The sequence below is a fragment of the Oncorhynchus keta genome, unplaced genomic scaffold, assembly GCF_023373465.1.
Source record: "Oncorhynchus keta strain PuntledgeMale-10-30-2019 unplaced genomic scaffold, Oket_V2 Un_contig_4759_pilon_pilon, whole genome shotgun sequence".
Taxonomy (NCBI): domain Eukaryota; kingdom Metazoa; phylum Chordata; class Actinopteri; order Salmoniformes; family Salmonidae; genus Oncorhynchus; species Oncorhynchus keta.
This window is the reverse complement of record NW_026287945.1, coordinates 104,423-120,000: the sequence shown is the minus strand read 5'-3', so window position 1 is coordinate 120,000 and position 15,578 is coordinate 104,423. Positions and strand designations below refer to the sequence as shown.

General features: G+C 46.2%; 1 protein-coding gene and 2 long non-coding RNA genes across 5 annotated transcripts in view; all 3 read left to right on the top strand.

Moving 5' to 3' along the window:
• The window catches only part of LOC127924943 (uncharacterized), a 10,786-nt gene extending 9,426 nt beyond the window's left edge, over positions 1-1,360 (top strand). The window contains exons 3-5 of the mRNA XM_052509615.1: positions 288-677; positions 835-1,134; positions 1,251-1,360. Of these exons, the coding sequence (XP_052365575.1) occupies positions 288-677; positions 835-1,134; positions 1,251-1,360 (800 nt within the window). The remainder of the gene's footprint in view (positions 1-287; positions 678-834; positions 1,135-1,250) is intronic.
• Positions 1,361-4,387: 3,027 nt separating this feature from the next.
• Positions 4,388-15,357, top strand: LOC127924933 (uncharacterized). Its single transcript, XR_008119388.1, has 3 exons — positions 4,388-4,404; positions 4,522-4,556; positions 14,259-15,357. It is a non-coding gene; the product is annotated as an uncharacterized LOC127924933 (long non-coding RNA).
• On the top strand, positions 7,440-9,096 carry LOC127924934 (uncharacterized). Of its 3 annotated transcripts, XR_008119390.1 has the most exons (5): positions 7,440-7,528; positions 7,910-7,974; positions 8,421-8,615; positions 8,742-8,871; positions 9,001-9,096. It is a non-coding gene; the product is annotated as an uncharacterized LOC127924934 (long non-coding RNA). The 3 variants fall into 3 exon arrangements; XR_008119391.1 differs by lacking the exon at positions 8,742-8,871 and having other exon boundaries at positions 8,936-9,091; XR_008119389.1 differs by lacking the exon at positions 7,910-7,974 and having other exon boundaries at positions 8,742-9,091.
• Positions 15,358-15,578: the final 221 nt, after the last annotated feature.

Sequence of the window (15,578 nt, the reverse complement as noted above, 5' to 3'; positions counted from 1 at the left end):
GAGAGGTGAGAGAGAGAGAGAGAGAGAGAGAGAGAGAGAGAGAGAGAGAGAGAGAGAGAGAGAGAGAGAGAGAGAGAGGGGAGAGAGAGAGAGAGAGAGAGAGAGAGAGAGAGAGAGAGAGAGGGAGAGAGAGAGAGAGAGGGAGAGAGAGAGAGAGAAAACTTAAATTCACACAGGACGCCGGATAAGAGGAAATACTCCAGATAAAACAGACTGACCCTAGCCCCCAACACATAAACTACTGCAGCATACATCTCTCTCTCTCCTCTCCCTCTCTCTCTGTCTAGGTGTAGCTTCTCCTAGAGCTCCTCCTCCTCCTCCCCCACCTCTCCTCCCACCCATCCTCTCAGTTGATCCCCCAGGTGGTCAGGTGAAGCACGGCCAGACATTATCCTTCCACTGCTCCCCCCCTCCTCCTCACTCCCAGCAGAGCCCGAAACCAGAAGCCTTCCTACTGCTGAGGACAGCTAAAGTGACTGGGCACTCCATGGGGAGCTCCATGGTCCACCCCCAGGCCTCCCTGGTGTCCCACTCCACAGCCCAGACCGGGGCCTTCCACCTGGGGCCTGTGAGGGGAGGCGAGGGGGGGTCCTACACCTGCCTCTACCAGGTTACAGTGCCTCGTCAGGGACCGGCTAATTCAACCGCCAGTCATCCAGTTCTTGTCACGGTCACAGGTGAGAGATCTGGTTGAGAGGTGAAATTGCAGTTAGACACTGATCTAATGTCAGTTATGTATTTTATTCCCAATGGTTAAGGTTAGGATTGTGTGTGAGAAAAATCTGATACCCTTAATCTCTCTCCATCTTTTCTCTGGTGGGCCTGCCATCCCAGAGCTGTTGCCGGTGCCCTCTCTCTCTCTCCAGAGCCAGGCTGGGGAGTGGGCCTTGGTGTGTACTGGCTCACCTGCCTTCCCTGGTGCCCGCTTCTCTCTATACCACCTGGGAAGTACCTTCCCTGATGCCACCCGTAGTGCCCCCGCTACCCGACATCGTGCCCTTTTTGCTCTCTCATCCCTGCCTGCCCAGGACGGCCCGTTGTCGGACCAGTACCAGTGCCAATACAGTTCCCTGCTGGGAGCAGAGTGGAGCCACTCAGAGAGAAGTGCACTGCTGGATGTGCCTAGAGTCATAGGTCTGCATCTCTCTGATGTCTGTGTCTGTCTGAGCTTGTGTGCGTCAACTCACACCACTCAAGAGGCAGCCTTGAATTATTTTTCACCTATAATATTGTCTGTCATTGTCTTCCAGAAAAGACCACCATCTCCCCTTCCTCCTCACCAGGTAACTCACGGAACCACTACAATCAACAAATCATTAGACATATTAGACACAGTGTGGGCCTGACGATCTGGTATTGATGTTAGACACAGTGTGGGCCTGATGTTTGGTATTGATATTAGACACAGTGTGGGCCTGATGTTTGGTATTGATATTAGACACAGTGTGGGCCTGATGTTTGGTATTGATATTAGACACAGTGTGGGCCTGATGTTTGGTATTGATGTTAGACACAGTGTGGGCCTGATGTTTGGTATTGATATTAGACACAGTGTGGGCCTGATGTTTGGTATTGATATTAGACACAGTGTGGGCCTGATGTTTGGTATTGATATTAGACACAGTGTGGGCCTGATGTTTGGTATTGATATTAGACACAGTGTGGGCCTGATGTTTGGTATTGATATTGAGACACAGTGTGGGCCTGATGTTTGGTATTGATATTAGACACAGTGTGGGCCTGATGTTTGGTATTGATGTTAGACACAGTGTGGGCCTGATGTTTGGTATTGATGTTAGACACAGTGTGGGCCTGGTGTTTGGTATTGATATTAGACACAGTGTGGGCCTGATGTTTGGTATTGATATTAGACACAGTGTGGGCCTGATGTTTGGTATTGATATTGATGTTTGGTATTGATATTAGACACAGTGTGGGCCTGATGTTTGGTATTGATGTTAGACACAGTGTGGGCCTGATGTTTGGTATTGATATTAGACACAGTGTGGGCCTGATGTTTGGTATTGATATTAGACACAGTGTGGGCCTGATGTTTGGTATTGATATTAGACACAGTGTGGGCCTGATGTTTGGTATTGATATTAGACACAGTGTGGGCCTGATGTTTGGTATTGATATTAGACACAGTGTGGGCCTGATGTTTGGTATTGATGTTAGACACAGTGTGGGCCTGATGTTTGGTATTGATATTAGACACAGTGTGGGCCTGATGTTTGGTATTGATATTAGACACAGTGTGGGCCTGATGTTTGATATTAGACACAGTGTGGGCCTGATGTTTGGTATTGATATTAGACACAGTGTGGGCCTGATGTTTGGTATTGATATTAGACACAGTGTGGGCCTGATGTTTGGTATTGATGTTAGACACAGTGTGGGCCTGATGTTTGGTATTGATGTTTAGACACAGTGTGGGCCTGATGTTTGGTATTGATATTAGACACAGTGTGGGCCTGATGTTTGGTATTGATGTTAGACACAGTGTGGGCCTGATGTTTGGTATTGATGTTAGACACAGTGTGGGCCTGATGTTTGGTATTGATATTAGACACAGTGTGGGCCTGATGTTTGGTATTGATATTAGACACAGTGTGGGCCTGATGTTTGGTATTGATGTTAGACACAGTGTGGGCCTGATGTTTGGTATTGATGTTAGACACAGTGTGGGCCTGATGTTTGGTATTGATGTGGGCCTTGTTTGGTATTGACACAGTGTGGGCCTGATGTTTGGTATTGATGTTAGATTGACAGTGTGGGCCTGATGTTTGGTATTGATGTTAGACACAGTGTGGGCCTGATGTTTGGTATTGATATTAGACACAGTGTGGGCCTGATGTTTGGTATTGATGTTAGACACAGTGTGGGCCTGATGTTTGGTATTGATATTAGACACAGTGTGGGCCTGATGTTTGGTATTGATATTTTGGCAGACACAGACACAATTTCCACAGATTTTCATTACGAAATGTTTTCAACTTCTCCAAAAAAATGTCCAATAATTATAACCTGGAAATTACATTAGACATTTCCTGTTGCTGCCTGATTAGTTTCCTGATGTTTGGTATGTGGCAAACTGGCTCAAACTAAGATAATACGTATGTATAAGGAGGCTTGTTGATTGACAGGTGATATTGTCTTTCTGGTAGGGCTGACTGGTGGACTGGCCTCTGGTGTTGGGATATCTTTCTGTTGTGGTTCTGTTCTTCGTTGTATGGTGGGCGTGGATGTGGCGGTGCAGAGGAAAGTGTGGGCCTGATGTTTGGTATGATATTAGACACCTGTTAACCTATACTCTGTTCCCAGAACAGTTTGATGTGCTCTCTTGTCAACCAGGAGGGCGGTTTTACCTTAATGGAGTTTGCAGGATTGACAAACTGATCTAGGACCAGGCTAGTAAACCTTTAAAGAAATGTGGGCATTTACCATTCAAATATGACATCACTGACTCTGTTCATTACACCTTTTCAGTTTGTAAAAATTCTCTTCTCTCGTTTCTCTTCTCTGTTGGCTCAAACAGTTAAGGTAATGGGGAAGAAATATTGCGTAAAAGGTGGGTGTTGGATCCTCTATGAGTCTCTAACTTTCAGGGAAGGTAATGACAGTTCCCAGAACAGTTTGTGCTCTCTTGTCAACCAGTAATATCATAGAGCATGAGATGTTTTAGAATAGTTTTCTAATAGTATTTCTCCCTTTAGAATAGTTTCTAATAGTATTTCTCCCTTTAGTATAATTTTTCAAATAGTCTGTTTCTCCCTTTAGAATAGTTTTCTAATAGTATTTCTCCCTTTAGTATAATTTTTCAAATAGTTTTCTATGAGTCTTTAACTCCCTTTAGAATAGTTTTCTAATAGTATTTCTCCCTTTAGTATAATTTTTCAAATAGTTTTCTCCCTTTAGAATAGTTTTCTAATAGTATTTCTTCCTTTAGTATCATTTTTTCTAATAGTTTTCTCCCTTTAGAATCATTTTCTTAGTTTTCTCCCTTTAGTATAATTTTTCAAATATTTCTCCCTTTAGAATCATTTTCTAATAGTATTTCTCCCTTTAGAATAGTTTTTAATAGTATTTCTCCCTTAGAAAAGTTTTCTTATAGTTTTCTCCCTTAAGAATCATTTTCTAAAGTTTTCTCCCTTTAGAATCATTTTCTTAAAGTATTTCTCCCTTTAGAATAATTTTCTTAAAGTATTTCTCCCTTTAGAATCATTTTTCTAATAGTTTTCTCCCTTTAGAATAGTTTTCTAATCGTATCATTTTTCTAATAGAAAACTATTCTAAAGGGAGAAAAACTATCAATTTAAAATAGTATTTATAGTAATATTTCTCTCTTGTGTCTAGGGAGGGGCTCTTCTATGGGCCAGGCTTCATTCGGGGACCATGTTCTTGGTGAGTGTTTGTAAGTGAATAGAGTGATTCAATGATCTTAAGTCTCATAATGCCTTCATATAGTCATCATCACTGACATCCTTCTTTACATGATTCTATTTGTTTGCGTGTTTCCAGACCTGACCCTCAAACGTGTCAGCATTACCTCTCAGGTAAGGTCTCTCTCTCTCAATTCAACTCAATATACTTTGTTATTTATCTAAAATCTAAAAGGTCAACCTAGTCATTGACTTCCTCCACCTTTTGGACACCTAAGCAACAACCACATGTCTAATCATACATCACAACTCTCTCTCTCTCTCTCTCTCTCTCTCTCTCTCTCTCTCTCTCTCTCTTCTCTCTCTCTCTCTCTCTCTCTCTCTCTCTCTCTCTCTCTCTCTCTCTCTCTCTCTCTCTCTCTCTCTCTCTCTCTCTCTCTCTCTCTCTCTCTCTCTCTCTCTCTCTCTCTCAGCAATAACAATAGTAGTAGAGGAAATGGGATTACCATGAACAGCAACTACAACAACAATATCAATGAGAATAATAATACATTAAAGCAATGTTAGTAGACCAGTCTCAACCTGACTGAGAAGCCACATGGCATGAAAAGCAAAACAAGATGGGAAATATTATTGACATTACATTGCACTTTTCACTGGCTGACCCTCAGGTTGTGTGCTCCCTGAGTCTGTACCTAGTCAGTGTTTCCCTCAGTTGTTTTATCAGTCACAGTGGTCAGATAGTCTGACACCATGTACTGTCCGTTTAGAGCCAAATAGCATTGATGTTTACTTTGATTTTCTTGTGGTGTCTTTCCAATAGGTGATGTATTCTTATCTTTGCTTTGTGCTGTCCTGAGGCTCTATGGGGTTGGTTTGGGTTAGTGAACTGAGCCCCAGAACCAGCTGGCTGAGGGGACTCTTCCATTGTTTCATCTCTTGACATTGTAGAGCTGTGTGATGGAATGTTTTGGGGTCACTTGTTTTTAGATGGTTGTCAAATTTGATGGCTCTTTTTTGAATTTGAATAAGGAGGGGGTATTGGCCCAATTCTGAGTTTTTCTTTGCACTTGCAATACAGTCTTGCAAAACACTGCATGCAGTATTTCGATGGGATGTTTGTCCCATTTAGTAAATTCATTATTAGAGAGCAGATCCCATACTTCGCTGCCATATAGAGCAATTGGTTCTATAACTGATTGGAACATTTTGAGCCAGATTCCAATTGAAATTTCGATTTTAATGTTCCTTTTAATGGCATAGAATGCTCTTCTTGCTTTGTCTCAGCTCGTTTACAGCCATGTGAAAGCTACCTGTGTTGTTGATATTTAGTCCTAAAAACGTGTCGTTTTTGGTGTGTTGTAATAGAACTGTGTCCAAATAGAATCATTATATTCAGGTCTGACAGAACCTGTGCAGATGATCTAGGTGCTGATGTAACCCCTCCTTAGTGGGAGACAGCAACACCAGGTCATCTGTCTACAGCAGACCCTCCTTAGTGGGAGACAGCAACACCAGGTCATCTGTCTACAGCAGACCCTCCTTAGTGGGAGACAGCAACACCAGGTCATTTGCGTACAGCAGACACTTGATTTCGGTGTTGTGTACGGTGAAACCAGTTGCTGCAGATTCGTCTAATGTTTTTGCCAATTCATTAATGTAGATGTTAAATAGTGTTGGACTTATTGGGCAGCCCTGTTTCACTCCATGTCCCTGAGAGAAGAAGTCTGTTTGCTTGTTGCAAAACACATATTTGTTTTTAGTGTACATTGATTTAATATCATCATTATGTTTTCCTCCAATACCAGTTTCTATTAGTTCATTTAAAAAAAATAGTTGTGTGTCAAATTGAATCAAATGCTTTATTGAAGTCGACAAAACACGAGTACTTGTGCTTTTGTTTTGGTTTACTTGCTGGTCAATTAGAGTGTGGATGGTAAATGTGGTCTGTTGTACAATCTCTTTTTTTTATTCTGGCTTCTGCTCAGGACGTTGTGTTCATCAAGGAAATGACGTAGTCTACTATTTATGATACTGCAGAGAATTTTCCCCAAGTTGCTGTTCCTCTGTCATTATTTGGGTCAAATTTGTCTCCATTTTTATAGATTGGTCTGATCAATCCTTGGTTCCAGAAATAGGGGAAATGTCTTCAGTGAGGATAATGTTGAAGAGTTTGAGTATAGCCAATTTGAATTTGTGATCTGTAAATTATATAATTTCATTTAAAATACCATCAGCACCACAGGCCTTTTTGGGTTGGAGAGTAAATTGTTTTTCCAATCATTCTTCTTCTGTAGTTGGGGTATCCACAGGATTCTGATAGTCTTTGAATGCTGATTCAAGGATTTGATATTTTTCTTGTATATCTTTTTGTTCTGGGCTCTTTGTTATATTGCTGTAGAGGTTTGCAAAGGTGATTTCTCCACATATCCCCATTTTGGATAGCCAATTCCTCATGGTGAGGTTTGTTTAATTTATTCAAATTCTCCCGGAAGTGGTTTGATTCTATGGATTCCTCAATTCCATCCAGCTGATTTCTAATGTGCTGTTCCTTTGTTCTCAGTGTGTGTTTGTATTGCTTCAGTGTTTCCCCATATTGAAGGTGTGTATTGTTGTTGTCTGATTCTGTGTTTTGCATTAGATATATTTCTCAATGACTTTCTTTGATTCGCCTGGGTGGGTTTGAAGCTGGCCTGAGCTGCACTGGCTGTGGTGGGCGTTGAGGTTGGTGGTGCTGTGGCCGGGGCTGGGGGAGCCTGGGTGCTGGTCCGGGGTGTTGCCTTAGTGATCTCGGGGGTGGAGATTGCTTCGCTGTTTCTGGGTGGAGAGGTTGGGTTTAAAGTCATTGAGAGTCTTGACAAGGATGGTGACTGTCTCCCTGTACAGGTGAACATGGTCCTAGAGACAGTCCAGATCGAGGGTGGGATGGTGGGGACTGTCTCCCTGTACAGGTGAACATGGTCCTAGAGACAGTCCAGATCGAGGGTGGGATGGTGGGGACTGTCTCCCTGTACAGGTGAACATGGTCCTAGAGACAGTCCAGATCGAGGGTGGGATGGTGGGGACTGTCTCCCTGTACAGGTGAACATGGTCCTAGAGACAGTCCAGATCGAGGGTGGGATAGTGGGGACTGTCTCCCTGTACAGGTGAACATGGTCCTAGAGACAGTCCAGATCGAGGGTGGGATGGTGGGGACTGTCTCCCTGTACAGGTGAACATGGTCCTAGAGACAGTCCAGATCGAGGGTGGGGTGGGGGGACTGTCTCCCTGTACAGGTGAACATGGTCCTAGAGACAGTCCAGATCGAGGGTGGGATGGTGACTGTCTCCCTGTACAGGTGAACATGGTCCTAGAGACAGTCCAGATCGAGGTGGGATAGTGGGGACTGTCTCCTGTACAGGTGAACATGGTCCTAGAGACAGTCCAGATCGAGGGTGGGGGTGGTGGTGACTGTCTCCTGTACAGGTGAACATGGTCCTAGAGACAGTCCAGATCGAGGGTGGGGTGGGGGACTGTCTCCTGTACAGGTGAACATGGTCCTAGAGACAGTCCAGATCGAGGGTGGGATAGTGGGGACTGTCTCCCTGTACAGGTGAACATGGTCCTAGAGACAGTCCAGATCGAGGGTGGGATGGTGGTGACTGTCTCCTGTACAGGTGAACATGGTCCTAGAGACAGTCCAGATCGAGGGTGGGATAGTGGTGACTGTCTCCCTGTACAGGTGAACATGGTCCTAGAGACAGTCCAGATCGAGGGTGGGATGGTGGTGACTGTCTCCTGTACAGGTGAACATGGTCCTAGAGACAGTCCAGATCGAGGGTGGGGTGGGGGACTGTCTCCTGTACAGGTGAACATGGTCCTAGAGACAGTCCAGATCGAGGGTGGGATGGTGGGGACTGTCTCCCTGTACAGGTGAACATGGTCCTAGAGACAGTCCAGATCGAGGGTGGGGTGGGGGGACTGTCTCCCTGTACAGGTGAACATGGTCCTAGAGACAGTCCAGATCGAGGGTGGGGTGGGGGACTGTCTCCTGTACAGGTGAACATGGTCCTAGAGACAGTCCAGATCGAGGGTGGGATAGTGGGGACTGTCTCCCTGTACAGGTGAACATGGTCCTAGAGACAGTCCAGATCGAGGGTGGGATGGTGGGGACTGTCTCCCTGTACAGGTGAACATGGTCCTAGAGACAGTCCAGATCGAGGGTGGGATAGTGGGGACTGTCTCCCTGTACAGGTGAACATGGTCCTAGAGACAGTCCAGATCGAGGGTGGGGTGGTGGTGACTGTCTCCTGTACAGGTGAACATGGTCCTAGAGACAGTCCAGATCGAGGGTGGGGTGGGGGACTGTCTCCTGTACAGGTGAACATGGTCCTAGAGACAGTCCAGATCGAGGGTGGGATAGTGGGGACTGTCTCCCTGTACAGGTGAACATGGTCCTAGAGACAGTCCAGATCGAGGGTGGGATGGTGGTGACTGTCTCCCTGTACAGGTGAACATGGTCCTAGAGACAGTCCAGATCGAGGGTGGGGTGGGGGGACTGTCTCCCTGTACAGGTGAACATGGTCCTAGAGACAGTCCAGATCGAGGGTGGGATAGTGGGGACTGTCTCCCTGTACAGGTGAACATGGTCCTAGAGACAGTCCAGATCGAGGGTGGGATGGTGGGGACTGTCTCCCTGTACAGGTGAACATGGTCCTAGAGACAGTCCAGATCGAGGGTGGGGGTGGGGGGGACTGTCTTTGTACAGGTGAACATGGTCCTAGAGACAGTCCAGATCCAGGGTGGGATGGTGGGGACTGTCTCCCTGTACAGGTGAACATGGTCCTAGAGACAGTCCAGATCGAGGGTGGGATGGTGGTGACTGTTAACTCCCTAAAAGGGGCTATAACCTGTACAGGTGAACATGGTCCTAGAGACAGTCCAGATCGAGGGTGGGGTGGGGGGACTGTCTCCTGTACAGGTGAACATGGTCCTAGAGACAGTCCAGATCCATCAGGGTGGGATGGTGGGGACTGTCTCCCTGTACAGGTGAACATGGTCCTAGAGACAGTCCAGATCGAGGGTGGGATGGTGGTGACTGTCTCCTGTACAGGTGAACATGGTCCTAGAGACAGTCCAGATCGAGGGTGGGATGGTGGTGACTGTCTCCCTGTACAGGTGAACATGGTCCTAGAGACAGTCCAGATCGAGGGGATGGTGGGGACTGTCTCCTGTACAGGTGAACATGGTCCTAGAGACAGTCCAGATCGAGGGTGGGATGGTGGTGACTGTCTCCCTGTACAGGTGAACATGGTCCTTGAGACAGTCCAGATCGAGGGTGGGATGGTGGGGACTGTCTCCTGTACAGGTGAACATGGTCCTTGAGACAGTCCAGATCGAGGGTGGGATGGTGGTGACTGTCTCCCTGTACAGGTGAACATGGTCCTAGAGACAGTCCAGATCGAGGGTGGGATGGTGGTGACTGTCTCCCTGTACAGGTGAACATGGTCCTAGAGACAGTCCAGATCGAGGGTGGGATGGTGGGGACTGTCTCCCTGTACAGGTGAACATGGTCCTAGAGACAGTCCAGATCGAGGGTGGGGTGGTGGTGACTGTCTCCCTGTACAGGTGAACATGGTCCTAGAGACAGTCCAGATCGAGGGTGGGATGGTGGTGACTGTCTCCCTGTACAGGTGAACATGGTCCTAGAGACAGTCCAGATCGAGGGTGGGGATGGTGGGGACTGTCTCCCTGTACAGGTGAACATGGTCCTAGAGACAGTCCAGATCGAGGGTGGGATGGTGGGGACTGTCTCCTGTACAGGTGAACATGGTCCTTGAGACAGTCCAGATCGAGGGTGGGATAGTGGGGACTGTCTCCCTGTACAGGTGAACATGGTCCTAGAGACAGTCCAGATCGAGGGTGGGGTGGTGGTGACTGTCTCCTGTACAGGTGAACATGGTCCTAGAGACAGTCCAGATCGAGGGTGGGATGGTGGGGACTGTCTCCCTGTACAGGTGAACATGGTCCTAGAGACAGTCCAGATCGAGGGTGGGATGGTGGGGACTGTCTCCCTGTACAGGGGAACATGGTCCTAGAGACGGTCCAGATCGAGGGTGGGATGGTGGGGACTGTCTCCTGTACAGGGGAACATGGTCCTAGAGACAGTCCAGATCGAGGGTGGGATGGTGGGGACTGTCTCCCTGTACAGGTGAACATGGTCCTAGAGACAGTCCAGATCGAGGGTGGGATGGTGGTGACTGTCTCCTGTACAGGTGAACATGGTCATAGAGACGGTCCAGATCGAGGGTGGGATGGTGGGGACTGTCTCCTGAACAGGTGAACATGGTCCTAGAGACAGTCCAGATCGAGGGTGGGATGGTGGGGACTGTCTCCCTGTACAGGTGAACATGGTCATAGAGACGGTCCAGATCGAGGGTGGGGTGGTGGTGACTGTCTCCTGTACAGGTGAACATGGTCCTAGAGACAGTCCAGATCGAGGGTGGGATGGTGGGCCAAGTTTACATTGACGTTTATTCTTTGGATTGTGGCAGGGTGGAAGTCCTTCCTCTGTAGAAGGGTTGACACCACGATCCTTGAGTTGGGGAAGATTGCGGAGATCTCTCTCACTCTCATTTATGGGTTATATTGGCAAGGGAAACATATGTTAACATTTCCAAAGCAAGTGGAGTAGATCATTTACAGTAAAATGAACAGTAAACATTACACTCACAGAAGTTCCAAAAGAATAAAGACATTTCCAATGTCATATTATGTCTATATACAGTGTTGTAACAATGTGCAAATAGTTCAAGTACAAAAGAGAAAATAATGAAACATCAATATGTTTGTTTTCACAACGGTGTTTGTTCTTTACTGGTTGCCCTTTTCTTGTCACAACAGCAGTGAGCCGGTCTTCTCCTGAGAGGGGTCTGGGTCTGCCACAGTGGTCAGCTATTCTGCCACTGTGTTCTCTCTGTCTAGGGCCAAATAGCATTCTAGTTTGCTCTGTTTTTGTTGTTGATTCTTTCCAATTTGTCAAGTAATGATCTCATGTTTTGGTTGGGTCTAAATGTGTTGCTGTCCTGGGGCTCTGTGGTCTCTGTCTGCCTCCCTACTGAACACAAACACACTTTGAGTCAACATCCCATGACTGCTCCTCTGTGACCTGGGCCAGCCTGCATGGGCCCTCCTCCTCTCGTGAGCTGTAATCATCTCATTAATTAGCTTGATGAGGTGGATTATTAAACTAAACCCTCTCCCCAGACAAGGTGCTCGTATATGGGTTACCGTGGACAGAGTCACCACAATGCTGTCCTCACGACTTCATGTGAAGGTATATTCCATATAATCCATCAGGGGAAACGGACTTTGGATCCTAAAAGAGCCTTGAAGCTATAATCCATCAGGGGAAACGGACGGTCTTTGGATCCTAAAAGAGCCTTGAAGCTATAATCCATCAGGGGAAACGGACGGTCTTTGGATCCTAAAAGAGCCTTGAAGCTATAATCCATCAGGGGAAACGGACGGTCTTTGGATCCTAAAAGAGCCTTGAAGCTATAATCCATCAGGGGAAACGGACGGTCTTTGGATCCTAAAAGAGCCTTGAAGCTATAATCCACCAGGGGAAACGGTCTTTGGATCCTAAAAGAGCCTTGAAGCTATAATCCATCAGGGGAAACGGACGGTCTTTGGATCCTAAAAGAGCCTTGAAGCTATAATCCACCAGGGGAAACGGTCTTTGGATCCTAAAAGAGCCTTGAAGCTATAATCCATCAGGGGAAACGGACGGTCTTTGGATCCTAAAAGAGCCTTGAAGCTATAATCCATCAGGGAAACGGACGGTCTTTGGATCCTAAAAGAGCCTTGAAGCTATAATCCATTAGGGGAAACGGACGGTCTTTGGATCCTAAAAGAGCCTTGAAGCTATAATCCATCAGGGGAAACGGACGGTCTTTGGATCCTAAAAGAGCCTTGAAGCTATAATCCACCAGGGGAAACGGTCTTTGGATCCTAAAAGAGCCTTGAAGCTATAATCCACCAGGGGAAACGGTCTTTGGACCCTAAAAGAGCCTTGAAGCTATAATCCATCAGGGGAAACGGTCTTTGGATCCTAAAAGAGCCTTGAAGCTATAATCCACCAGGGGAAACGGTCTTTGGATCCTAAAAGAGCCTTGAAGCTATAATCCATCAGGGGAAACGGACGGTCTTTGGAACCTAAAAGAGCCTTGAAGCTATAATCCATCAGGGGAAACGGTCTTTGGATCCTAAAAGAGCCTTGAAGCTATAATCCATCAGGGGAAACGGTCTTTGGACCCTAAAAGAGCCTTGAAGCTACAATCCATCAGGGGAAACGGTCTTTGGACCCTAAAAGAGCCTTGAAGCTATAATCCATCAGGGGAAACGGTCTTTGGACCCTAAAAGAGCCTTGAAGCTATAATCCATCAGGGGAAACGGTCTTTGGACCCTAAAAGAGCCTTGAAGCTATAATCCATCAGGGGAAACGGTCTTTGGATCCTAAAAGAGCCTTGAAGCTATAATCCATCAGGGGAAACGGTCTTTGGATCCTAAAAGAGCCTTGAAGCTATAATCCATCAGGGGAAACGGTCTTTGGACCCTAAAAGAGCCTTGAAGCTATAATCCATCAGGGAAACGGTCTTTGGACCCTAAAAGAGCCTTGAAGCTATAATCCATCAGGGAAACGGTCTTTGGACCCTAAAAGAGCCTTGAAGCTATAATCCACCAGGGAAACGGTCTTTGGACCCTAAAAGAGCCTTGAAGCTATAATCCATCAGGGGGAAACGGTCTTTGGATCCTAAAAGAGCCTTGAAGCTATAATCCATCAGGGGAAACGGACGGTCTTTGGATCCTAAAAGAGCCTTGAAGCTATAATCCATCAGGGGAAACGGTCTTTGGACCCTAAAAGAGCCTTGAAGCTATAATCCATCAGGGGAAACGGTCTTTGGACCCTAAAAGAGCCTTGAAGCTATAATCCACCAGGGAAACGGTCTTTGGACCCTAAAAGAGCCTTGAAGCTATAATCCACCAGGGGAAACGGTCTTTGGATCCTAAAAGAGCCTTGAAGCTATAATCCATCAGGGGAAACGGACAGTCTTTGGATCCTAAAAGAGCCTTGAAGCTATAATCCATCAGGGGAAACGGACCAGTCTTTGGATCCTAGAAGAGCCTTGAAGCTATAATCCATCAGGGAAACGGACAGTCTTTGGATCCTAAAGAGCCTTGAAGCTATAATCCATCAGGGGAAACGGTCTTTGGATCCTAAAAGAGCCTTGAAGCTATAATCCATCAGGGGAAACGGTCATTGGATCCTAAAAGAGCCTTGAAGCTATAATCCACCAGGGGAAACGGTCCCTTTGGATCCTAAAAGAGCCTTGAAGCTATAATCCATCAGGGGAAACGGACGGTCTTTGGATCCTAAAAGAGCCTTGAAGCTATAATCCATCAGGGAAACGGTCTTTGGACCCTAAAAGAGCCTTGAAGCTATAATCCATCAGGGAAACGGTCTTTGGATCCTAAAAGAGCCTTGAAGCTATAATCCACCAGGGGAAACGGTCATTGGATCCTAAAAGAGCCTTGAAGCTATAATCCACCAGGAGAAACGGTCTTTGGACCCTAAAAGAGCCTCTTCTAAAGGAAGTGTTTAGATTTTACGTAATGAAACCGCATGTGTTGCTTCAAAAGAAAAAGGAAGTTTTCAAGTTGGACTTAAATGTGCTGTAATAATGAAACCGCGTGTGTGTCAACCTGTGTGTGTGTGTGTGTGTGTGTGTGTGTGTGTGTGTGTGTGTGTGTGTGTGTGTGTGTGTGTGTGTGTGTGTGTGTGTGTGTGTGTGTGTGTGTGTGTGTGTGTGTGTGTGTGTGTGTGTGTGTGCGCAGGAATGGGGTAACGACGACAGAGCAGCAGAGACAGTCTACAGCAGGTCCCCTCCATGGAGAACTCTCTCTACATTTGGCAACACACCATCCTCCTGACCTCTTTCACCTCTCTCTCGTTCCCTCTATTCTCACTCGCTCGCTCTCTCTCTATTCCTTTTTCTGTCTATCTTCTTATGTCTCTCTCCCTGACCCTTCTCATCTCTATACAGTACTTCTCTTCATGCTCCCTGTCCTTCTTTCTGATCTCTTGTTCTCTCTGTCACCTTTCCTTTCCCTCTCTATCCTTCTTTTCGCTCTCCATAAACCCTTTCCCTCTCGATCCCTCTCCATACTTCTTCTCTCTCTTTCCCTCTCCATCCTTCTTTTCTCTCTCCATAAACCCTTTCCCTCTCTATCCCTCTCTTCTCTCTCCCTGAACCCTTTCCCTCTCTATCCCTCTCTTCTCTCTCCCTGAACCCTTTCCCTCTCTTCTCTCTCCCTGAACCCTTTCCCTCTCTATCCCTCTCTTCTCTCTCCCTGAACCCGTTTCTTTTCTATCCCTCTCTTCTCTCTCCCTGAACCCTTTCCCTCTCTATCCCTCTCTTCTCTCTCCCTGAACCCTTTCCCTCTCTATCCCTCTCTTCTCTCTCCCTGAACCCTTTCCCTCTCTATCCCTCTCTTCTCTCTCCCTGAACCCTTTCCCTCTCTATCCCTCTCTTCTCTCTCCCTGAACCCTTTCCCTCTCTATCCCTCTCTATCCGTCTCTTTTCTCTCCCTGAACCCGTTTCTTTTCTATCTATCTATATTAATTGATCTAAAAGGTCAACCTAGTCTCTTTGACTTCCTCCACCTCTTGGACATCTAAGCAACAACCACATGTCTAATCATACATCACAACTCTCTCTATCTATGGGAAACATGTTCTCTCTGTTTACATTTCTGGCTGAAAAAATAGCCGTGATTACAGGAACAGAGGAGTCTACATTTCCTCTAACGTGTTTAGTTTCACAAGTTTGCATTAGGTCACTTTCACTGAATCTTATTGAATTTCATCAGTTGTTTCATGTACATAAAATGTATTTTATAATAAAAGCTGTAATTTAATTATAGCGGCTTCATGTGTTTGAGTGTGATGCACGTAGACTTAAGGCCACCTGTAAAAAATATGTGAAATGTCCCTTTAATCAAGAGTATTCATTTGCCCAACAATTTTTTTTTACATTGAAGTTCCATGAAAGAGACACTAGAGGGCAGTCTCCGTGAAGAGTTCGTACAGCGATAGCTTCTCTTTTACAATTTGTCAGCTGGAAATAATTGAACGTGCATCAGTTCAGCTCCACC